Raw genomic sequence first — 25,141 nt, forward strand, 5'->3', positions numbered from 1 at the left:
GTGAACTCCACTGACGCTGTTTTGTAGTTTTATATCACTTTATCTTATAATTCCATGAAACAACAAATCACATTTCACTGGTCAAGCTGCTACAAATTTCTCCTGTATTTTACATGTTTTCTATTCAGTCTTTGTTCCCTAAAAAATATTTTATTGCCTTCCTGATAAACAGTTTACTTCTTCTTGTAGTCCTCCTCCAGTTTCAGCTTCTCCGTGTTGTTGCTGACGAACGCCGGGTCGTTGCTCGCCTGCACTTTGTGGAAGAACTTGAAGTCGGCCACGTAGCGGCCGCTGGGCGTGCTGAACAGCACCAGCTTGAACTCGTAGCCGCACATGTTGGCCACCCTCAGCATCAGGCACAGCTGGCCCCGGCGCCGGACGACGTGCCGAGTCGTTCACACTACTTCTAGTTTCTTTTCAAGCTGGTGGCATTACAGGGTATACTTCAGTATGTGATGCTATATGTACATATATCTAAACCTATCAGATGCACTGTATATACAATATGCCAGTGTATGCAAACAATGTTTGTCAGTGTTGTAGTCTGAGTTGTAGCTGGTTGCGGACACGGCATGCGTTGTCAACAAGCTCACACCTTTGATTGTGTATATCACACCTTAACTCCTGTGTGTTTGGTTCGGATCTCTTGTCTTACCAAACCTGCAGATTTTCTTCCAGTGGCACACTGGTTTGTAGTTTCACTCCTCTGTGCTTCCAAGGTGATCCACTGACTGGGTGGGTGGGTGGGGGGGCGGGGTGGGCAGGCCTGGCTGTTGTGAGATATGGCGGTGTGTTCAGGTGTGTGACTGCTGTTGTGTCGCCTGACGGTGCGTTCAGGTGTGTGACTGTGTGTTTCACCAGCAGCTGTGAACACTTCACAGGAGTTTGGAGACTCGGGCTCAGTTTTATCAGAGCCTCTCTGCTTTCACGCCCTCTGGCTTCATCTTCCAAAATGTTTATGTTGCTCTTCAACATTTCGGTGTCTTATCTCTGCTTCCTGCCGCCGGATGCCGCCAAAACAATCAGCGCAGAGTGTTTCAAATGTGACGAGGAGCCAGAAAAAGCACGGCGATAGATAGGTTTCTGCAGCTGCTTCATGCAGAGTTAAATCCTTGGAGGATCATGTTCAGTGGTTCCCAAACTGAGGTCTGGGACCCCCTTTGGGGGCAGGGCCGGGTCTACGCAGTGGCAAGAGGGGGCCTGGCCCCCTCAAATAAATGTTGTGCCCCCTCAAACTAAATTCCCCAAAATATATTAGCACGAGCACGCACCGCACCATCCTCGCTCCGACGCTACATGCGGACCCATCGATCCGATCCATCGATCTCGAAAGATCATGGGGGGGTGGGGGTGGGGTTTGGGGGTTGTGCCGTGGGTCTTCAGTCAGGGAGCTGCAGCATCGGCCGTAGCTGTAGAGGCCGATACGGGATCCACAGATCCTGCCGCAGCCAACGCAGATGAACTCTTCGCAGTGTGGTTGGGATGTCAATGGTCTCTTCTCCCCCCAGTGGGTGTCTCTTCTCCCCTCTGCTGTTCTGGTGAGGTCCTGGATGGTGGTACGCCAATCAGAGCGGTCGAAGGCGGCTGACTCCAGGTCGGAGGGGTTGAAGCCTCCAGCCTTGAGGTCACGCTTGCAGACGTCCTTGAGCCGGAGAGCTGGGCGTCCCTTTGACCTGCTTCCAGTCGCCAGCTCCCCGTACAGCAAGTCTTTAGGGATGAGGCCGTTGTCCATTCTGGTGGCGTGGCCAAGCCATCGCAGGTGTAAACTGTGAAGTTCCACCTGCTGGAGCTCCATGTGGACAGAATCCGTTCCTCTTGGTATAGAGAAGGTCCACATGTGGCAAGATGAGGTGAAGAAGTTCCAGGAAGAATTTAAACCCCGATCTTAAAGCAGCAAGGTGAAGGAGATGTGTGAGGTGTCCTGCTGCGGGACAGTGGATGTTGTGAACATCTGGGTCCTCATCTGGTATCTTCCTCTGAACATCTGCAGTATCAGCCCTCAGTGGATCCATCAGATGCCTGGCAGATGAGTATATTGTTGTGACATTCAGGGAGGATGGCAGCAAGATGCTCTTTTAGTGCAGCAGCTCTAGATCAGCTGTGGCTGACTGCAGAGGGATGAACTCAAACATCTTTCCTCTACATTGTTTTTGATCAATATAATGCAGGACAAGTTGGGACTGAGTGGTAGTATCCATAATGTGATAAAAACAAATCACTGCTCTGGGCTTCACTAATAATCCTGTCCCTTACATCACTAAAAAGAGAGTAAAATTTGATTCTCATGGAATAAAACTAGACTAAAATATCACTGATGTTTGTCGAGTCAAACTAGAGGAAAGTAGTCATGGGTTATTCTGACTAAAATGCCCAGACTTTAAGTCGACTAAAACTTGACGAGACATAAGAGTCCGAATGTGACGAAAACTCATAAAAACTAAAAGAGTTTCACACAAAGACTAAAACTAAAATCAAAGCAGGTCTTGAACTGCCTGAGGAGGTAAAGTCTCTGTTGAGGACTCAATCTGAAAGTGGAGTCACACACTCTGAGGAGGGTTAGTTGAGTTCACCTCTGACTGGCTAACGCTCCAACAGTACTGGTCTCCGTCACACAGTGCTGGAGTCCAGCAGGGCTGAGGTGGCTTCCTCAGTCCAGGCTGCTGTCTGTCTGCAGATGAGTGCTTTATGGAAACTATCTGGACTTTTACAGTGTGTATTCACTGAATTCAATAATTGTGATGATTAATTCAGTTCCATTTTTTTGTGGTGTGAAAATAAGATAACTGTGTCAAGCAACTTTTACAGAAAAACCCTGCTATTCCACATGAGCAAGAACTGGTGAACGGACAAGAAAATAAAACGTTGAATCAGGAGGAAACCTCTGCAGACCCAAGATTTACAGGAATAGAGGTGTAAAAAAGCAGAATACCCACCATTTTTTTAATCCTTTCTAAATGCAGTGAGATAAATCACAGTAAAAGAAGATCAGCCACATTTTTTTCAAAGTTTTATTTCGATGACTGACAGTGATTACAGTCCGGAGGTAAACAAAACGAAGGCACAAGATATTTCCATTGACCACAGCTTTACAAGAAGACATTAATCCCAAGTTATGTGTGATTCTGACAGACTTTAAATATTCCACCTCTATGTTAGACTTCTGGTAATACAGGCAATGATTTCAACAGCACAGTAAAGCACAACGGGTGAACACATTCACATGGGTGTAGAGTTTTCAATGCAGATTATTGACTTGAAGAAACCGAGCGAACACATCCATGAGAAGCAAAGAAGCCGCGAAGACGTTGGTGCTTGCGTTTCCAAAGCGTTGTCTTCAGGAGACAAAATGTCTGTGATTCAAACAGTGGCGCCACTTCCAAAAAAATATAATTCATGATCTGCACCACAGGGCAGGGTATACACACACAGTTCCTCTGGTACAGTGTCAGCCACTCTCCTCATACTTAAAAAAAAAAAAGAAACATTTTTACAGACATATAGAAATCTACAAAGCTATAATGCCAGATTTTTCTTACATTTTCTGTTTTATGTCAAACAAAGTAATAGTTGTGCTATAATCCATTAAGGGAATATGTAACAAAAATAATACATAGTACTAGATCTGTACAAAATATACCAAAACCTCTCCAACGAAGCCTTTGTCTTTACATGCACTGATAGATGCGCACATGGGAATGGCGATGGATGACATGAGAGTCGAGATCCAGATGCATTGTGGGTGAGAAATGAGGAATCCTACCTGTTTGTCGCTGATGCATGAAAATATCTCTCATTATCAACACATACAACTGACTTTTTTGTCTGTATTTCCAGATTTCAGGTTGAAATGGAGCAGAGGATCAAAGCTGTTCTGCATATCTCTAAGACATAAAACCTATTGGGAGTTTGCATGATCTCCCTGTGTGTGAGAGTCAGTTTCACAAGATTTCCCCTCACAGTTCAAAAAAAAAAGTGTTTTAAGTAAATTAGTGACTGTAAATTGATCATGGATATGAAAGTGTGTTTCTGAATGAGAAGTTGGATGGATGAATACATTGTTTTTAAACTGCCGGTCATAAATATTCCAATACTTTCAATGTACCAAAACTGACAAACAATAAGGTTCAGATTCTTCGAGATGCATTTGTACATCTCCAGTCTTTACTAGTGTCCTTGAAGGCTGAAAGTTTTCCTTCTGAAGTGTTTTATGGTGTAATAAATTCCCCCTGCTCGTCCACTCTGTCCCGGGCCGAAGCTAATTACTGAAGGATGGAGATAACACTGCTGATATATGGCTGATCGATTATCCTTGCTTCCCATCATGCATTTAACATCCCCTCACCCCCCGGAACTTTTACACAAAGATGAAAAATGAATTAAAAAAAATAGAGTGGCTCAGCTTTGAAAGGTAAATCGGAAGTGTGTAGATGACCAGTTTGAGCATCATTTCTCTTAAGTCTGAAACATCAGTCTCTGATTCACATGACAGTATTCTTACCATTTCACTTGAAGAGGCACTGCTGGGATGTGGACCAAGGATCTCCTGTTTACTAGACAGGTGCTTCAACCAGCTGAGCTACAGTGTCTGGCTTGCTGCTCAAGTCTGTTCCTTATTAGGGACAGGGCGCCCCAAACCCCAGATTAAGCCTGATGCTGTTTCAGCACAATCAGAACAATGTGCAGTTACTTGATATTTAAATAAACATCTAAGGCACAACTCTGAACCATCAATCACCATCATGACACCAACTTCAACAAAATACAGCAAAGTGACTGTTTCTTTAGTGTTGACGAACAGTTTATGTGCAGTTAGTTTCGATAACGCTGGGATTTGAACAAAGGACCTCCTTTAAGTAAAGGAGCAGGTGAGAAGCAACTGAAACGGGCTGCAGTTGAATTGCTGTTTTCAATGATGAGTCTGAAAAACAATGAACAGCAACAATTGTGAGGAAAAAGTATTCCCTGAGGCACTGCTGGGATTTGGACCCAGGATCTCCTGTTTACTAGACAGGTGCTTTACCCAGCTAAGCTACAGTGCCTTGCTGCTCTGAATGTTCCTTCCTGCTGCCCGGCGAGAACTAAAGCAGCGAATCAAATAAACCGCAGGACGCTCTCACCCTGCATTGTACACACATCCTGCTAATGTGGAATACCTGGGGCTGCTATTTCACACTCACTATTAAAGTTGAGTGCTTCCATATCAAAATTACGACAGCGGCCGTCACAGATATCTCTATTATACCTGCATTATTGGAAAGAGTGTAAATAGAAAAGTACTGCAGCGACCCTGCAATTACAGTCTTTTATATAAACTCAAAAGTTACAAAGTCTTTCTACTGGTGTTAGATACACAGAATGTTCCAGTGGCAGTCCTATATTTCACATATGTTGTCCAACAATGTGTATTTGTTGTTATATAATTCATAGTTGTTTCTACTGTAACGACGACTGACGGCTCTGCTCTGGTGTTCGGGCTCAGAGACTTGAAGAAGTTAAATTTCATCCTTACAAACATCTCAGATGACTGCTACATATGTTCAGAAATTAAAATCAGAATGGAAACTTTTCTTATATTTTACCAAATTTTCATTGAAGTTACAAAAATCAGTAACATGCATCTCAAAATATTTCCCATATTCACATATAAAATAGAAACAATTCACAAAACTATAGACTTCATATTCATCATGACAGTAGGAGACAAAACGCACCCGAGAAATACAATTTGCCAGATCGTCAAACCTCAGGACTTGAATTAAACTGTCTGAGTTGCTTGATTGGTTTTCACACAAAATGGAAAACTTCTCAATTTCTTTTAAAATAATCTGGGAATTCAAAAAAAAAAAATTTTGAAAGTAAAAAGCAAATTAAACAAAAAAAAATCACTTAACCCTTTTGGGGACATTTATCAAAGTACTTGGAGGATAAAAGTTGAAATCTTAGCCTGTAATTAATGAATATTTCAATGCTTCAAGTCTTTAAAGTGTGATTAAATACCCTGAAGTGCCAATCAGATAAAACAAAAACTGCTTGAATTCATTAAACTGACGAATATGACACCACAAATCACCTTCTTCACCATAAATCTTTTCCTCTGCTGAATAGATTTACTGGATTTCTCTAAAATAATAAGTAGAGACTATTAGGAGCCACAGTCTTACTCTACTGCTGAGGTTAAATTACTCTGAATATGGATTCCTAGTTCCAGGGTGAATGTTTGAAAAGAGTGCTCGAGTTTTATGTCCAGCGGCCGCTGGAAGGAAGTCATGTTTTATCAAATATAAAGCTGCAGAGCTAAACAGCAGCCCTTAGTTCTGTGTTTGGAATCACTAATTAATCATGTTTAATGATGGTCATGCTTTCAAAATGACCAATTTAAAAGAGACAGAAAAAAATGTTTCCAATTATACTAATTTAAATCCATAAAGTGCTTCGTTCTTCAGTGTTTTTTCTGACCCAAACTGCAACGTGATCATGTTCAACCTCTACAAATACTAAGCTACTTTCCCTCGTATGTGTGTTTTCGATCATTCTGCGATCTCCCAGATGTGTGACTGACTTTTTCCTTTTAAAGCCGGCCTTGTAATATTATTTGCAGTGCGTGCCGCAGTATGTGAGCTTATCGCCCGCTAAGCCTTTGTGCTATGCAAAGGAGTGAAAGATTACCTCCGTCCCTGCTCCCCTGTTCATAAACCCCCTGCTCGGAGGAAGAGAACGAAGCAGGGCCGCCGCTGTGACCTAATCCCGTGTTCCGATTTTTTTTTGGGCACAGTTCAGGCGCCTGACCCGACACTGAAACTAATCACCGGGCGAGAGCCGAGGAAGGTGACGATAATTCCAGCAAGTGGTCGCACCTTCTCCCATTCGGCTAATGGGGCGGCGAACGTGGACACGAGCCGGGGATGAGCCGACAGCGGCGGCGTCAGTGGAGGGTTAAATTAGACAGAAGGTGTGTTTTCGTTCCCTCCCATGAGGATCAATAAAACCGTTCAGTTAGACGGAGCACGCCACACACGCCTGTTTTCGATGTAGTCCCACACGAGGGCCCGAGGGTCGAATGCATCCAGTATTGACCTTCAGCATCGTCCCTTGAGCGCAGACATTTCATCAGGTTCACTGAACCGCTTCTTCAAGTCATAACTCTGTGCAGCATCACATCTTTGCAATCCTACGCTAGGAACAGTTTTAAAACTGTTACAGTGTGGAGAACCTCATGACTGACGATTCTGACTCATTCGTCAAAGTGGTGTCAAAATGCACTTTGAGCATTTAAAAACAAAAGTATTTCAATTATGTAAGGATTTTTGTGCACTTTATAGTGTTAGTCATATTCATACAGCAATTGTGGTCAATATCCAAACACTCAGAAGTGTTTTTTTTTTCTCTTGCGGCAGTATAAACTTTACGCACCAGGACACTCACACCTCGAGCGTCCTCTGAAATATGTGTTCTTGGATGCTGGTGCTGAGGACAGCCGATCTGTGTACGCTCTCTCGCGTACAAAGGGACCCATGTGCTCAACTTCTGATCCGTGGGCTGGAAATGAGCTGCGAGTTCACTAATGGGCGTTTTTAGAGAATCGGAGCCGATTCAGAGCTCGGTGCCATGAAAGGCCGCTGCAGCCGCCGTACGCTCATTGAGTTAACACGGGGCCGAGTGGCAGAGCAAATCCCTTTACAGTGTGTCCTTTGTTTGATTTTCGGCTAATCTCTCTCTCCCTGGCCGATGCACTATTTTCTTCCCTGCCATCAGCGAGAGAATCTGCTGATTTGTCATTTTTCCAGCAGGATGGGATAAAGCCGCTTCCCATGTGCAAACAAATACATACAAATGTCAGGTCTCCCTGTTCCCGGATTAGCATTTAAATTACCATGGTTTGAGTTTTAGCTCAGTGTAAAGTTTCCCCTCATGTGGTTTTTCTCAAGTTTGGATTTTTTTTTTTTGAACCTTCCTTCAAGAATTAATCAACTCCTAGCCGGGCCAAATTCCACTTCATGCCACGGATGATGAAAAACACAAAGCCACTTAATTCCCATTCTCCTCACAGATGTGGATCTGTGGCGTGGAGAGAGGGAGGCGGCCATGGCGCTGCAGCTCTCGGGTCTGTGGGGGGAAACTGGAAAGTCGGGCATTAGCTGGGTTGACACAGCGCCGTTTGAACACTTCAGCCCTGAAAGCACGGGATACTTTGTGCCCGTGGAGGCATGAGTGACGTGCATGAGAGGGCGTTTTCTGCAAGACGACGGCGGAGGACTGCTTCACCTCAACGCCAACATTTTGCTTTGTGTGCTGATTTCACTTTTAGTTCAACATCTAATGTGAAATACAGGCTGTTTTCTCCCATTTTCAGTTTCTTTTCTTTATCATATTAGTTTTTTCAGATCCATCTCCTCCAAATGCACCATAAACTAGACCTAAAGCAACCCGGCGTCGTAGTAATCAGCACTGGCTCTGCAGGCGAACGGCGCCGGGATTAAAACCACACACCGTCTCTCAGCGTGAACGGCACAAAGCTTTCAGTGGAGGCTCTGGTACAGCCTGTAGTCTCCATTAACAGCAGCTATGAGTCAGTGATGTCGGTGTCAACACTGCAGCCTGAGTGCACACACACACACACACACACGCACACACACACACACTGCCGTGGCAAAACAGTGGAGTCGTGGGAAACATATGTTGTGGAGAAACATGAGTGAAATGACATGCAGGCTGTTACCGACCCTGCAGCACCTTTTAGAGATAAATGGCTGAAAGCGAGCGTCCATGTGGGGATGTTGGAGCATGCTGTTTATGTTTGGCACTCCTGTTTTCTCGCTTTTTCCTAGAAGGGAGACATTTATTCTAATGCTTTAATATTAATGGGGGAAAAACATCTATAAGGGATGTATGAATGGATGGAAATGTACCTTTGATTTATTCAGTCAATGCAAACCAGCTGTTTGTGTTTCACAGTAAATAAAACAAACTTACAGTTAGGTTGTGGATAAACTGAATTTCAAGAAGCTGCCTGACAGGAGGATTTCTTGATTTGATTTTGATATCGATTCTAGCTAAATGAAGCCACATTTCTACTCTTTTCTTCAAAGTAAATGCAAATCTTACAGAAAGCAATGAGAGCAGTTACCACACAGTCCAGTCACAATGCCTTTTCATATTATAAACCCACACTGATGAATACGTTGACCTGAAACTGTGAAAAACATGTTTTTGGCCTAACTGCTAACTTTAGCTTTAAATGTCACTGAGAGTAATTCGAGATTATTTTATTTCTAAATCTCTACATATTTAGCTAAAAAGTGTTTACTGTCTATCAGCTTTGGCCTGCAGCTGTTTAACCACCCCAAAACTAAAATCTGAGATTGTTTAATGTGATTTACCAAAACCGATAATTTAGGTGGGGATGCATGAGTCTGAAACAACAACAACAACAACGACAGATTTAATAAAAACCTGGCAGTGATCACTGGCTTTAGTTTCCAGACTTCATCAGAGGATTTTTTTATTCAGCAGGAGCGTCGATCCATCTTCTACAGCTGCTTTATCCGGATGAGGGTCACTGCATGTCAGGCCGTTCATTCAGGTCTGTAATAATTAGTAATGATGGAAATGCTCCTCTGCAGGTCGTTGTATGATTTCTGTTTCCATCCAAACACCCCCTGCCTCCACACAGCCGACAATATCTGGTTAATTAAGTTTTCAACTGAGAGAAGGAAATAAAGAGTAAGTCTAAAGTGAGTCCTGCATTAAAACAGCGCCCTCTCGTGGTCTTATGTTATTACTGAAGCGTGATTGTTCTAAACTGGCTTATTTGTCCACAGTGATGATAAAAAAATGACTTGTTTTTCGTCTAAAATTCAGAAATGAAACGTTTTATTTATTTTCTTTTTTTGTTGCATGTAAAATTGGCATGTTTTTCTACTGCGTGTGTGTGAGTTTTCTCTGGTTAGTTTGTTGTCAGTGCTGTATTCTGTGCAGCTCCAGCTGTCTGTGACTCTCACATGGATAGAGCTATAGTGGGTGGACGGAGGCTCTGTCTGCACTTAATCTGGGTTAGATTTTATGAAGCTTTTACTTTAAAACATAAAAACAGGGGGGACTTTAATTCATGTTCTGTTAAAGATCTGATTGATTTACCTGTAAGGAAACATGCAACATACTTGTTGCACCTAAAGTCAGGAAATTCACTTCAAAATTGTGTCGGCTATATACCCTTGCAATGATTTTTTTTACACAGAAGGTTTAAATTTGATGTGGATCCATACAGCTTTTGTTTGTCTGAGTCCGAAACCACTGATCACTTGTTTTATGTTAACACATGTTGTCTGATATTCACCTCTGGGTCTCTTCATCCCTTGTCAACATTTCTCAGTCTACCTATGATATTTTTTATTTAATGGATAATCTGGAAGAAAAAGTTTCTGATATGACAAAACACGTGATCATTTTTAGGTAAATATGTACATACATTAAAGTGGGTTGGAAGTTCTCCCTCTTTCACTGAGTTTTCTCTTTTTTCCCCCAGTGTAGTGCGTCTCGATCCAAATATAGAATAAGGTCGACTCACTGAATTTTGCTTACGTTTAATTTAGCAGAATAAACATGTTTTCCACTGAACACATTTGCTTTGAGGCATTTCGTTTACAATAGATGATATGTGTTCTTTATGTTCCTTACAAAGATACACAAAAACAAACAATTGACTTGACTTTACGATCAAGTTTTAGTCTCTTTAATAAGGGTTTAATGGTGTTCTGCACACAGCATGAACACATTTTGTTTCAGTCACTTCAGGCCAGACAGCACTGACAGTTCCTCATATATGACAGTACTTTGTTCACTGATCTGTGAATCTTTCTATGCAGGCCTGTCTGATTTAGGAAGTACCTCAACTAAAACACGTTGGCTCATGGACAAAAAGCAGAAATTGGATTTGAACAAGTTAAGTTTAAAAATAACTAATTCATAATTAAACACAGGAAACAATATACTTAAAATAAAACAACAAGTAAAATTGCAAAAAAAAAAAAAATAGTATAATATAATATAATATAATATAATATAATATAATATAATATAATATAATATAATATAATATAATATAATATGGTAACACTTTACTTGAAGCCCCCCTGCATAACACATTATAAGTACATTCATAAAGCATTATAATGCCATTATAACATGTGTAGCTGTAGTTATAAACATTCATAGATGATCACAATGCCAGGACCAAACCCTAACCCTAACCCTAACCCTAACCCTAACCTTAATCCTATGCTGTATACTGCTGTATAGTGAGTTATAAAGCATTGTGATCATGTATTAGTGTTTATAACTACTTATAATGTGTTATAAAGAGGGGCTTCAAGTAAAGTGTTACCTATAATATAATATAATAATAGTAAAGTACAGTGTAGCGGTGTCCACCATAACTGTGGAGCAACATTGTATTGTGAGAGTTTGGGATTCAAAATTTGTTTTTGTGGTTTATTTTATTTATGTTCTGATATTGTTGTTGTTATTGGGCGCTGTGTTCTGTTGTGTTCCAGTAGTTTAATCGTTGGATCGGCCTTTATTTTTAACAATGTTCATTGTTGTTTATCCGTGATTTCAAATCAGAGCTCTCCAGTGGCTTTTTAGTTCAAACCACTGATCCTTCAGCTGTTACAGCAGTAACTGCTTCACTGCTAGTTAAAGCCCTAATTATTCAAAAATTCTAAAAATCCCATCTCCGCCCCCTATTATTGATCAGACTGCCTCCATCTGAAGCTCTTTATATCAGCTTCTCAGTTCCATCCTCTGATCAGCAGCTGGGGTTTCTTCTGAAGTGAGGCCAGCTCTTGTTTCCTGAATTGCCCTGCTCCTAATTAGAGAAGCAGTCCATCGATAAATCATGGCTGCGTTCAGGTTGCTGCCTTCAGTTTGGGTGGAAATCCCATTCTGAATTTATTAATCGGGACATTTTCCTTCAGAGACCGGGAGCCGAAGAAAAATCACATTTGGCCTTTTAAAACAGAGTTTTCTTTCCTCCAGCAGACAGACTGATTGCAGAACAATGACTAACAAACAAAGCACACCAAGTTTACTCCTGTCCTGTCGATGAAGACACTTGGAACAGTGTGTGTGATGGAAATTGTCCCAACTGTTATGCAACAGAAGGGTCTGGCAGTTTTCTGAGCGGTGATAAAAGTGATTTCTTGTTCAGCCGTTAAAAAAACACTTGTTTTGTTGTATATCCTCCATGTTTCTACAACCAGGAGCCAAACCAAGTACCACTTGATATCTATGCTTAATATCTCAAAAACCCTGACTTTTCTTTTCTTTTTTAAAAGTCCTTTTAAGACCGGCAGTGTAAGACTTACACACTCTGCTGTTGAGACCCCTGAAGGAATCAGAAGTGTTAGACAAGAGAGTTTTTTTTATGTCCTGATTTATCTCGTTGTGAAGTGCTTTTTGTATATTTAGATCACTGTTAGAATATTCTTCCTGAAGGGAAGGTGAAGTGCAGCTCTTTAGGTCAAGCTGTAGTTGTCCATATCTCCACAAGGCGGCAGCAGAGATCCTCAGGCTGCTGCTGCCTTCACTTGAATTCCAGGTATGTCTTTGTGTGATCTAAGATAAACTGTAAAAATACATTCCTTATTATGAAAATGCAGACTCCTCGCGGAGCCACAGTAAACACAAAGCCCGTGGCTCGCTGGGGGATTTATATTATGAATCAAAGCAGGTCAAAGAGTCGTTTCGACATCAGCGGCTGTTTCCATTACATCAGTGGAGAGCAGGGCTCAGCCAGTCAGTTCCAGGAAGAAGCGTTAATGCTCTCATCTCGCAGGGAGCGGACACCTGAGCAGGTGTTTTACCCTCAAATCTCAAAACTGCTCCTGCATTTCCTCATCAGGCTCTTCTGTAACAAACTAGACGCTTCCTGATATTACAGGGGAAAAAAAGGAAACCTAAACCTGTTCAAATTTAACAGTGATATTTCAGACTGAGATATACTGACCAGGTGTTTTGACAACCTTAAACCGTTTCCCAAACATCCCTTTGAAATCCTTGTAAACACCTTCATGTGTAATTTCATTTCATTAAGCGAGATCACAGGAACATGGGAGGTTTCTGGGGATGTGCTGGTGTTTGTTTATGTGTGTGTGACAGGCGAGCAGGGAGACTCGGGCGTCATCAGGAAAGCCCAGCGAATTCCGCTGTTTGAAGGATTACGTGACGAGGAAAGTTTTAATGATCGCGGATCAGAAGGAAGGATAAAGTTTACGGTTGTGGCCATGGGTCAGGATGAGCTCACACAGTGGCACGGTGGACCTGAATGCATTTCCTAACACCTAACCTCAATTTACTATTGCACACACACACACACACACACACACTTCCCAAACAATATTCATGTCAGACAGCAGAACACTTTCCCACCAAGACTTAGAGGAGACATCTGTAGAATAAATATCAAACTGCTGCCTGTGGCCTGACTTGCCCTCATACAAATACAGGAAGCTGAACGCCTGAGACAATGATGAGAACACAACATATAAAAAGGTTGTGCTGATCTGTAAAAGTGCTGTTTGGTTGTTAGGATTCAGCCACCTTTGACCTCTCGGTTTCCCCTTTACTTTCAGGCTTTTGTACCAGCTTCATATCACACAAATGAATGGATTTTCTGATCAAACTGTCACCTTGAACGTGAGAAATCCTGTAAAGTCGGAGCTTTTCTAATTAAGATGAACTTTAGTTGCTTTGGAATGACAGGTCTCCTCGTGAACTGCGTCCTCCATGCAACCCGATCCCCTCCCAAACACTCTCTTTCTCACACTTACACATTTCTCCAGATATTTATTACTCCAGCTAGCGCTTGCCTACTTTTCAGGGGCCCCTGCTGTCAACCCCGGAGGAGCCCGGCCGACACGTTAGGCAATCGCGGGTTTGGCAGATTCCCAGCGGCTGAGACACTCCAGCTAGCCTCTCGATACCTAATCTGATTTTTTTTTTTTTCTTGCGCTCGCACACAGACACGCAGGCAGGTATGCACATGAACACACACTCACACAACGCTTACGCAAGCCCCGGCCAGTCATGCCTAGGGTAGTCATAACACAGAGAGGGTGGAGACATGCCAAGCTCTTATAGGTCAAACAAATGATTCACAAGTAAAAGGTGGAGCGGGTATAAAAGAATCCACGCTTTTGAGTTTGAATGGGTTCGGCGTTTGATGAGTTGACCTTGAGTTTCTCTGGTTATTATTGGAGCTGAGGGATAAAAGAATGAGAACAGCGCGGTTCCCCTCTTGTGTTTTCCAGGAAGAGACACTGACCCACTATTGACATTTGTGTGTTTGAGGAGTTAAATGTTACATTACGCAAAGGTCAGAGAAGAGTAAATGGTTAGAGGCAGCGATGGAGACAGAGAGAGTTGTTTTCCCCTCTGAGAGGGAAGAGACTGAAAGCCGAGAGGGAAATGAAAAAAAAAAATGTTTTGTTCCCCTCTTGATGATGAGGAGAGAATTTGTGGAGGAAAACCCTCAGAGCCATGCGGTGGAGCTGCGCAGGTGTTTGCGCGAGTGTTTGTGTGAAAGATGGAAAAAAATAAATAAATAAAAAAGCTAGCCGTGTGAGTATGAAAAAAAGTGATCTTTATTCAACAACTTCACACATATTTCAAATATACATATTTACATATTTTGTACAACGACTATAACTCTTGTGTGTAACCTGCCTGGACTAATAATAGCCTCTAGGTTCTGTCACAAATACATAATTCACAGTGCAATATGAAGATTGTGCACCCGTGTCAGTTTACTCTACACGTCACATGAACGCGTCGCTCGCTCTACATGTATGAACCAGAAACGAAGTGATAAATTACTTCTCTGTGAGGAACAAGTCAGATTGTCATCGTTTTTTTTTCCCAACCAGGTGTCTCGAGCAGTTGAGACAAAATATTGAACTGAAAATCGTCTTTTCTACCACGCGACAGCAGAACTAAGCACTTCTCAGATATGCCCGATTCAGCATCCTCGTCATTTCTCTGCTTCAGGACGAAATAGTTGGCAGCGGTCCTGGGTGTCATTGAAACTCTTATCTGCTTGACAATGTAAAATATATTTTAGAGGTACATTTAGAGTGTGGTACATCACGTCTCTAACTATGAAGACAAGTCTCTGTGGATCCACAGCCTTCAGCAGAAAAAAAACAGAAATAATAAGGAAGGGGGTGAGAAAAAAAAAAAAAGAAAAAAGTACCATTAAAGAGGTGACGGATTCTGAACAGATTCTTCCAGCCAAGGTCAGGACCGTTCTCTAAAGACACGCTCGAGTGTTGAGTCATCAGCAGACAACCGACATCAAATATGGCCTGACTGCCACTGATTCAGTCCCTCCGTTTATGAAACGCGGCGAAGCGAACGCTCAGCACAGCTCGGCTCCGCTAAAGCGAAAACAGCCCGACGGAAATGAACAGAACAGGTTCGGCTCACAAACTCTTCATTTTCTGTGTCGTGTTCTGGATTCAGAGGATCCTTAAACGGACAAAAACAAAAACAAAACACAAAACCTTAAAATTCTGCTGCTTCAGTAAAATGCACCAGGAGACTCCTCCATGCAGTTTCTTTTTTTTTTTTTTTTTCGTGTTAAAATCTCAGTTTTTCCTTCAGGCGTCAGAGCGGTCTGCTGATCCCTGCTGCTGAGGCATGTGACCCGCTGTTAACAGCCAGAGCTGCTCCCAGACCGGGAGACTTAGCGTTAGCTTTAGCTAATTAGACACAGACAAGCTAAACAGATCCACCTAACTGGTACTTGTGAAGACAGATTAAATACTTCCTGTGTGGATGCGGCCTTGCCATGAACTCTTTAGGATTTTAGCATGCTTTAGAAATGGTAAACTGCTTTTACAAATGGGAGGATTACTGAGATGTACATTGCTTTTTGTTTTTTTTCTTCTTCTTTCTGAGCCTGGTGTCGCCGCCTGCCGCTGAGCGCGCGTGACAAGCTTTTTTGTTTAATTTTTTTTTTTCCTGCAAGTCTTACACCAGTAACACTCTGCCTTTCTCAACCTTCTGTGCCTGGTGTGAGATTTGTAAATGCTCTCCGCTCGCTGAGACGCTGCCAGATTGGCAAGCGAGACACCTCCGTAGTGTCCCGCTGAGGATGACACATCAGTCCTCTGCTAGCCATCTTTCTCACTCTATGTCACTGTCTGCTTCCAGACGTCGAGCTCGTGCTTGGCCGTCCTCGGCTTAATCGGTGAGTCAGCCCGGCGGAGCCTGCAGCCCGGTCAGGGAGTGAGAGGAACAACATCCTGGTCCGCTCGCCTCCTGCTCCACATTCAGCCAGAGCCTTAGCGAAGCCTCGCGAGTTCAGAGTCGGGAGCGAGCGGCGGTGACCACCGTTCGCCGGGGGGGGTTAAATTGCTGTGATACATGTAGAGAAGCCTGCAGAGATTATCTTCCGAGCATAATCTGGCAAATTCTGAATCATTGTTATTACTGTATGTTTTAGCACCAAATAATTTTTAGAAACACACGTATAGAGACACAATGAGTGATCATTGTGAACAATGCCCTTAGCAAGTAACATATACGACGACAAAATACAGTACAGTAAGTTCTTGTAGAAAGCTTGAGGGTGTATGTACACACAACAGTACACAAATGGGTTTCTAAAAAGTGACAATGTAAAAAAAAAAAACAATGAATCCCCCGTTGCAGGTTTAGTTTTGGTCCCTCAATCAGACTTGGCTGAATTGAGCCTGTCAGCAGAACAAGTCGTCGTCCTCTTCCACCTCAAAGGACGGCACCGTCTGTTCTGCCGTGCTCACTTCCTGCTCTCCCAGAGCCACTTCCTGGGACGACGGCGTCAGGTGGAACCACGGGTGGGCGAGCACCTCGGCCGCCGTCAGTCTCTCACAGGGCTCCTTCCTCAGCAGGCTCTGCAGCAGGCACTTCGCTTTGGGCGACAGGCCCTCCGGCAAGCAGCACTGGCCCCGGCGGATCTTGGAGAACAGGGTGGCCGGGTCGGGGTCGTGGAAGGGGTACCGGCCCACCAGCATGGTGTACAGCATGACCCCCAGGCTCCACATGTCGGCCATCTTGCCGGAGTACGGCGTGGAGCCGCTGAGGATCTCCGGGCTGACGTAGGCGGGGCAGCCGTGGGTGTCCGACATGGAGTCGTCGCCGGGGTCTTCCAGAACGCGGCAGTCCTCCAGGCTTTCTAGTCTGACCTGTGTCCTGTGAAGAAAAGGCAGCAGGGCGTCATTTATGAGCACAGAAAATAAAAACATAGATTGTTAATAATAGACATGATTATTTATCTCTGTTGCTTTTATGTCTACTATCCCCCAACATCTACAAGAGAGGGCTTTATAAGCGCTGCAAATCAGGACGAGTGCTGAGAACATCCTTCCTTTAGCCTTAATCTGCACGGCAGACAGATGGACACATAGCGTAGATAAATACGACACACACACACACACACACACCACTGAACTCGCAGTGACCTAAGTGCACCACACTGAGTCCCGTTTAAGAAAGAGAGCTGCCTAAGCAACTTTCCAATGACTTCCTGGCACTCGCATGGTCACGTAAACACACATATAAATACACTACTCCAACAGTTCCCTCCTCCTTCCTTCCTTACTCTCTCTGTCTCTCACACACACACACAATGCTATATTTAGCCCTGTTAATGACAGGACGTACATTTAGTCCTGCACCAGAGCAACTGAGATTGTGAGAGAGTATTTGTAGAATGAGATATTTCTCAATGCGGCGCTCTCACGCAAATATAGCGCAGATGATGGGAAAGTTTGACATTTACACAAAAAGCTAAAAATACGCCAAATTAATCCAGTTGATCGTTGAAGTTGAGTTTTGATCAGGTACAGAAATGAGAATCACTCGCTTTTCTGTACTTGGCTTCTGATTGTTGTTCTCAAGAGGACGACAGTCAGAAGGGCCGCCGCACACAGCAAATGATATTTAAACAACAGGGTAGAGAAGGAGATAAGTCAGGAGAGGAGAAGGAGAGATAGAGACAGAAAAGGAAACAACACAGAGAGAGTTAGAGGGGTGGAGAGAGTGACTCATCCTTCTGTTGAGAGTGCATATCTTCTCTCCTCCTCCTCCTCCTCCTCCTCTATCCCTCTCCTCTTTCTCCAGCCGAGGCTATCTGCACCTGGGTCCCACACTTGCGGCGCCAGCCATCCCATAATTACCCTCAAATGGCTGTTGCCACATCAGTGACGCACGGGAAGGCTGGCTCGACAGCGGAGCTCCGCATGCTTCGCAGTGCTAGTCACCTTCCCTAACTGGCTTTTCCAAGTGCACTGCGTGCGCGCGTGTGTGTGTGTGTGTGTGTGTGCGTGTGAGTGTGTGTGTATCAGAGTGTGAACTAAGATAGCGTTTGTGGAATTGTTGTGACTTTCTGTATCTGTCAGACTTGAGCGCTGCATTGTTGGGCCGGACGCTGCGTCACAGTTCGTGTTCTGGGGCTTCAAAGACGTGTGATTGAGAATAATTGTGGAGGGGGGATTGAGGGGGGGTAGAGAGGGGTGCACGGCGGGACAAATGAGGTCATACCACGTTTCAACGGTTCGAGGAGATCTGCGCCGATGTCTGAGTGAAAAGCGTCTGATCTCAGTCTGCACAAAAAACCCATTTTTGGAGATAAATGCAACCAAATTCCATGACGTAACGCAGCTGTTCAACGTTATCGGCCGAACCTGCAGCTTTGCCTTCAAAGTTACCTCGGGGCTATTGTTTTGATGTCGTCAGCGAAAGTACACAAAGATGTGTTTAAAAAAAAAAAAAAGATGCTGTCATCGCATAATTTCCCAGGTCAAGTGGATTCGACTTCCAACAAAGTTGCTGTAAAGCTGTCATCCGCCAACAAAACACTTGATTGCAGGCACAAAGCCGTTTTAACTTGCAGTGCACCTCTGCTTTAGAACACTCAATGTCTAATCAGCACGCATACATACGTGCATGTATGGATACACGCACAAACACAGACACACACACACACGGAAAGAAAATGAGCTCTGCAGCTCCTTCCCCTCCTCTTCCCCCCTCTGCTCTGCACATATACGCTGTGACTCATCCCTCTGCAGCCGTATAGCTATCAGAGGGACACAACCGACTTCCACTCCTCTCGCTGGCTGTCTGCTCTCATTCATCCGCCGTGACCCTGCAAGCCCCAGAGGTCACGGCTGGAGAATGTTACTGTTGAGAAGTCACCATAAAAAAAAAGGGCCTTTGGAACGCCGGGGCTGGCGACGGGGGGGGGGGGGGTTGTGTGGGATTCAGCGGGTGCTTACAGGAAAGAGAATGACGCAAGGGCAAAGAGGCGACAAATAGTTTCGTAAGTAGGGATTTTGTGTGTCTTCCTGAGGAGAATGCAGCATTCAGAGATGCAGACAGTAAGGCAAGTATGTGTGTGTGTGTGTGTGTGTGTGAGTGGGTGTGAGAGCCAGGTCAAAGGGTTGTGCTGTGAGGAACTCCTTCAGGGAATCAGATCGACTTGAATGAAGCCTGGATGTGAGCGCCGGGGACTCTGCAGCACAGCAGTGATGTAATGCATTAACAGAGAATCATTAATACACATATTCTAAGATATAGACTGCAGGAGTGTGCGATGGTCTCATTCATCAGCCTCGTCTCGCAGGTCTGCCAAAACTAACACCCACCACATTTGTGCACATGAAGAAGAAACACACAACGTGCACACAAAGAGACACGTCGAGAGTGAGAACAGGAGACAGACAGAGAGGGCGAAAATCTGGGAAGCGAAGCAGTCTGCCTCCACAAGTACAGAACCTCCTACTCTATCTGTGCCCACGTCCGTATCTGCACACATGGCCTGTGTGTGTGTGTGTGTGTGTGTGTGTGTGTGTGTGTGTGTGTGTGTGTGTCAGCTGCCGCGATGCCTGCTCCGTGTCCTTACTGGCATGTGCCACTACACTGAGAGTGCTAAAGTTTGACAGCATCCAAACAAAGTTGTCTCCTTCTGTCGCGGCTCCGTCGCACGGAGAGCGAACTGGTGTGAGCAGGTGGGTGAGGGGAAGGCTTCAGATGCCATCTCAACTCTGCAGCAACATTTTGAAAGCAAAAAACAACTTTCTCTCTGCCCGTCTCACCTTTTCTCGTCTGCAAAGACGAACTTGCGCAGCTTGAGGTCGCCCAGCACGATGCCGGCCTGGTGGCAGTGCGCCACGGCCAGAGCCACCTGGCGGAAGAGCCTGCAGGCGTGCTCCTCGTCCAGCCGCCGGCAGCTCTTCACCAGGGTGTGCATGTCCCCAAAGTCCTTGTCCAGGAAGACGTACGCCTTGCGCTCACCGAGGATGATGTCCCTGATGCCGGCCACGTTCCTGTGGGCCGGTAGAATCCCGTAGGCCCGGATCTTTTCTTGGTATACCCCCATATCAAACACCTGCAAGAGGAGTGAGAGAGAGAGAGAGAGAGAGAGAGAGAGAGAGAGAGAGAGAGAGAGAGAGAGAGAGAGGGACAGAGGGGAGCGAGGGATGAGGAGGAGAGGCAGGCAGTGGGTCAGTGTGTTCTTAATGATCATCTGAGGAAGCAGGCATGCAAATTTGGCAGCGAGATAAAAAAGGCGTAGGATACGCTTTGATTCCGGCTCAATACGCTGCCTTTGCAGGAGCATGACAAATGAATCACCAGAGCTGAAGAGATTAACTTTATTAATCAACAAAAGCCAAACGCCTGCAGGTCTGCCGCGTGCAAAGCAAACACACGGATCCGAGACATCAGAGGACCCTGGCTTCATCCAGACAGATTGTTATCACGGCAGTCTCCTCTGCCTCGCGTGTTTTCGTGTCTGTGTGTGCGTTTGGTAAGTGTGTGTGTGTGTGTGTGTGTGTCACAGCGTGGCGTATTGCAGTGACGTGTATGTAAATGAGCCCGGGTTGACAGACACAGTCTGAAGCCATTGAGCCAGGCAGAGATGGATTTCAATAGGTGCGCTCGATTTCCACAACACGACACTGACTTCCACGGGGCTGCCTGCTCTCCCCCCTTCCTTTTTTTTTTTTTTTTTTTTTTTTTTTTTTTTTAGTAAACAAAACCCGAATAACCGAGCCTTTTTTGTCTGGTTCCAAATAATCACTCCACAGCTCTCCCGGCGTTGCGCAAAAAAAAAAAAAAAAAAAAAAGGAAAGGGTGACACATTTCGTGCGTGAGAATGACATTGGGTGAAAAAAAAAAGTGAGCTAAATATACGGCTGACATGACAGACGGGCTGTTGAGCAAGGCGACGTCTTTTGAGACGTCGTTCGTTCATTCAAAGGAATTGCACAATGAGCGGGTCGGTTGCGCATACCTTGCAGAGCAGCTCGTCGCCCGTGTCCGCGTCCATGGCGCTGTGCGTGCCGTCCCGGTCCGCCAGCGGCAGGAGGAGGAAGGCTCCTATCCGGGTCGGACCCTGGTGGCCGGCGGACGCCGGGGGCGACGCGGGGGCGACGGGGGATCCGGGAGAGGTGCCGAGGAGCCCCTGCGTGTGCGCGTCGCCCGCCTCGGCGGCGCTCAGCCGCGCGCACTTGGCCGGCGGCTGGTCGTCCGAGTCCAGCCGCTTGTGCGCGACTCGCCCGGTGCGGATGCAGTGCGCCGGTCTGCTCCACTGCAAGTTCATCCTGACAGGCCGGTTCACCATGGCAGCGAACAACACAAGAAGAAAAAAATCTATTTATATATAAAAAAATAAAAAAATAAGCGGAGACGGTGCCTTGTTTAGGATGAGTCCCTCTGATGTTAGAATAAACTACAGGCTGAGCGCTCCATTCCTCCGCCTCGCACTCATGAGAGTTGATGGATAAATGAAAGTTCTCCGGTAATAATCCAACCCGGGTCCTCCTGGCTGCTCGTGGCTCTGAGGTCTGTGTGCTTTTGGTGAGAAAATTCCGATCATCAGAGCCCCCAGTTAAAGAGAGAGACAGAGAGAGAGAGAGAGAGAGAGGGAGAGGGAGAGGGAGAGAGAGAGAGAGGCTGCCTCACACTCAGCTGAGAGTGAGTGAGCTGAGCTCCAGTGATGTTGAGCTCTGAGCTCAAACACTCCGCCCGACCAGTCCAGCCTCCTGGTGACACAACCATTGAGCAATCCTGTAACTGCACCGACTCCAGCTCAGCCCGCGGCTCTGATGACACAGTATTACCTTTCACAGCAGACCAGAGAGCATATGGTTCAAACATCAGTTTGTTTTCTTCTTCCTCTCTCTCTCTCTCTCTCTCTCTCTCTCTCTCTCTCTCTCTCTCTCTCTCTCTCTCTCTCTCTCTCTCTCTCTCTCTCTCTCTCTCTCTCTCTCTCTCTCTCTCTCTGTCTGCTGTGTTTGTCAGGCTGTCATGAATCTCCACATTCCTGCTCTGAGATTATGCTGATACTAAAGAACCTGAGCGGCCCGGAGGAATGAAGAAATCATCTGTTACTTATCACCGCTTCCTCATCATGCACATGTTTTTAGACAATAATTAACGATCTTTAAAACTCATAGTCTGACTCAGTTGTTCCCCAATGTGCAGTTCCTATTGCCTTTTATTACCGCTTGTTTCTCCGCAGGCCTCCCCGTACGGCACCTGAGCTGTTTGCTCTTCAAATATGGACCCGGAGTGTGAACTAGCCAGTACAAAACACTAGTGTATGAGCCTTTACCATCACTCAGATATTTTCCCATGCTGGGCCTGTTTGTAATGTGGATATGACTCACCCCTATAAAGCTGTTGTGGTGCCGGGCTATAAGCATTCACATAAAATATGCTAGTGTGGCTCCGCAAACAACATCAGAGCGGCCCAGGCTCCCAGAGACACAGATTCCAAGTTAATACTTGTATACCAAACACGGCTAACAAGCAAGCCAGCGCCGTGCAATCTGTGCCAGAATTATGCAATATTCTTGAAAAATATAATCAGTGAACTGTGGAGTGTTCACGCAGACTGTAAGAAGTGGAAATCGAAGGGTGAATTATCTTTTTCTTTTTTTTGCAGTCAGTCCAAAAAACATTCCTGTGATGATGAGAGTTGAGATGAACTGACGATATGAAGCAATTATAAATATGCATATTTGTGTGTGTGTGTGTGTGTGTGTGTGTGTGCCGGGGTGTGTACATACGCATGACCATGTGCGCGTTGCGCAAGAGTTCTCTTTTTTTTCCACTGCTTTATGGCGAGGCGAGCACAGTGGCTGCAGTTAGAGGCTCACTGAAACACAGAGCACCAGCTGGCCTTTGTGTGTGTGTATGTGTGTGTGTGTGTGTGTGCGCGCGCGCACACTCTGTCACCCCTTGTACAGCCAAACAGAAGTATGTCGTTCCAGTCCATTCCTTTTTTTTTTTTCACATTGAGAATGCAGTTCCTTCCGCGAGAGGTCATGTACTTAACCAGGTCACAGCGGTTGGGCTCAGCTTGACTCAAAAAGGTCATGCGAACCTGTTTCTGCAGGCTGTCCAAACATGGACGAGCTGCGGATTCCATAGGAATGATGGCTGTTATTTTTAGTCCTTGCATTCTTTCTTTGTGCAGTGGTCGTCCCACGAAAAAGGTGACTCACCGACTGATTGATGTGCGTGTCTCTGTGAGCAAGTGCGTTTGTCATGCCGCCGAGCAGGCACAGGAACAGGTTTCCTCTCGCGCTGCGATCCCTTCTTTCTCTTTTCGAGGAGTTTAAAAAAAAAAACAGGATGTGCAGCCGCAGCGGAATCGGACATCAGAGGGAATGAAGGCCGGAAAAGGTTCATTGTCGAAAGACATCAAAGTGGCGATGATTAGTTGTCGCCCGTTTGAGGGCGACGGCGTGTTTAAATGCAGAAGTTGACTCGTGTAGGCTGTGATTACACAAAGCGTTTGCATCCCTGAGTGATATGACAGATTATATCAATGTAACTGAGAGTTTATGTTGCAATCATCGCACAAGGTCGCACCAAGACTTGCAGGCTGTGTATAACTCTTACACAATGTAGATTATCTTGCTTAACAGCAGGTTGTGGCAATATATAGCTGGTCAGCAGTGTGTGTGTGTGTGTGTGTGTGTGTGTGTACAGAGCCTGTGGAGGAGTGTGTGTGTGAATCCCCCTGCCACAGAGCTGGAAGAGAAAGCAGTATTCAGGGCATGCTCTCCCTTGTTATAATTAGCTGAGTCACTCACCACTGGCAGCGGTAAAGAGACGCCGGGAATTGATCTGCTCTGAGAATAGTTCAGGTCTGATCTGGCCGACAGCCAAACTTCACCGTGAATTATTCCCCGTTTAAAGAAATCTAATGATGGACACAAACAGACGCATAAATCGAGCTGAGAGACGATCAAACTGCAGATTTCAGACCCGGATTACAGTCAAGAAGAGCAACTTCTACTGAAACTTCAAGGAAACTCAGTTCAGTGAAATGTCAGTAAAATATATTGAGAATTATTTAGAATCTCCTGTTTGTTAAATCCATTGCCTCTCCTGTAATGCAACTCGTATCATGTCTAACAAAATGTACAGGGACCAGTTGCAGCATAAACTTCTTTTTATTTTTCGATCATGCATTTTTTTTGGTTCAGACATTTTACCAATTTCTTTTTTCAATGATTTACAGCTGTCCTTCACATAAAGGACATTTACATTTTCTCTTCTTTTAAGCACACGGCAACCCTGAGACCTCTATCATCGACGTGAGTCATTTTTATTGCTTCACGTCTTGCCATGTTTCACAACAAACACTTTGGTCGGCTTCAGTGGAAAAAAAGTGCAGGTGTTACATTCACAATAATCCCTCGATGTTTCTCGGTAAGCTGCGTTCACCAGATATGAACAGAACGAGAGAACCAAGAAAAACAACCGTGTCGTCTGATTTTAGAAGCTTTTATGCGTCTTTCAAAGACGGTTGCCCCGGCGAGCTCGCCTGGTATTCACACCAAATTGATTGCCTTAATTATCCTCTTTTGCTCTGTTAGTTTTGATGGAGTTTGTGAATAGCAGCGACATACCAAGAAATGGTCAATACCCCGGTTTTTAACGAGCTGAATCACGTTCATTAGTGCGGATTTTCCTTGAATGCAGCCTGTTTTTCGAGGCTGCATGTTTGAGTCTCTTTTCAGCAGTTTGTTGATGGATGATTGCAAACAGCAAACGGCGCCAGAACCTCCAGACTGAAGCAGGT

The 25,141-nt window shown here is 44.9% G+C and overlaps 1 protein-coding gene, 1 long non-coding RNA gene and 1 other non-coding gene across 3 annotated transcripts; 1 reads left to right on the plus strand and 2 right to left on the minus strand.

Moving 5' to 3' along the window:
* Window positions 1-377: 377 nt before the first annotated feature.
* Window positions 378-19,455, plus strand: LOC115409511 (uncharacterized). Its single transcript, XR_003933966.1, has 3 exons — window positions 378-464; window positions 9,733-9,735; window positions 19,429-19,455. It is a non-coding gene; the product is annotated as an uncharacterized LOC115409511 (long non-coding RNA).
* Window positions 4,966-5,039, minus strand: trnat-agu (transfer RNA threonine (anticodon AGU)). The gene has a single exon. It is a non-coding gene; the product is annotated as a tRNA-Thr (tRNA).
* On the minus strand, window positions 15,596-22,184 carry trib1 (tribbles pseudokinase 1). Its single transcript, XM_030120724.1, has 3 exons — window positions 21,335-22,184; window positions 20,136-20,428; window positions 15,596-17,229 (listed from the first exon to the last, which is right to left on the minus strand). Exons 1-3 carry the CDS (start codon window positions 21,662-21,664, stop codon window positions 16,755-16,757), a joined length of 1,098 nt encoding a protein of 365 aa, XP_029976584.1. The 5' UTR covers window positions 21,665-22,184; the 3' UTR covers window positions 15,596-16,754.
* Between the last annotated feature and the right edge of the window lie 2,957 nt (window positions 22,185-25,141).

The sequence above is a fragment of the Salarias fasciatus genome, chromosome 22, assembly GCF_902148845.1.
Source record: "Salarias fasciatus chromosome 22, fSalaFa1.1, whole genome shotgun sequence".
NCBI lineage: Eukaryota > Metazoa > Chordata > Actinopteri > Blenniiformes > Blenniidae > Salarias > Salarias fasciatus.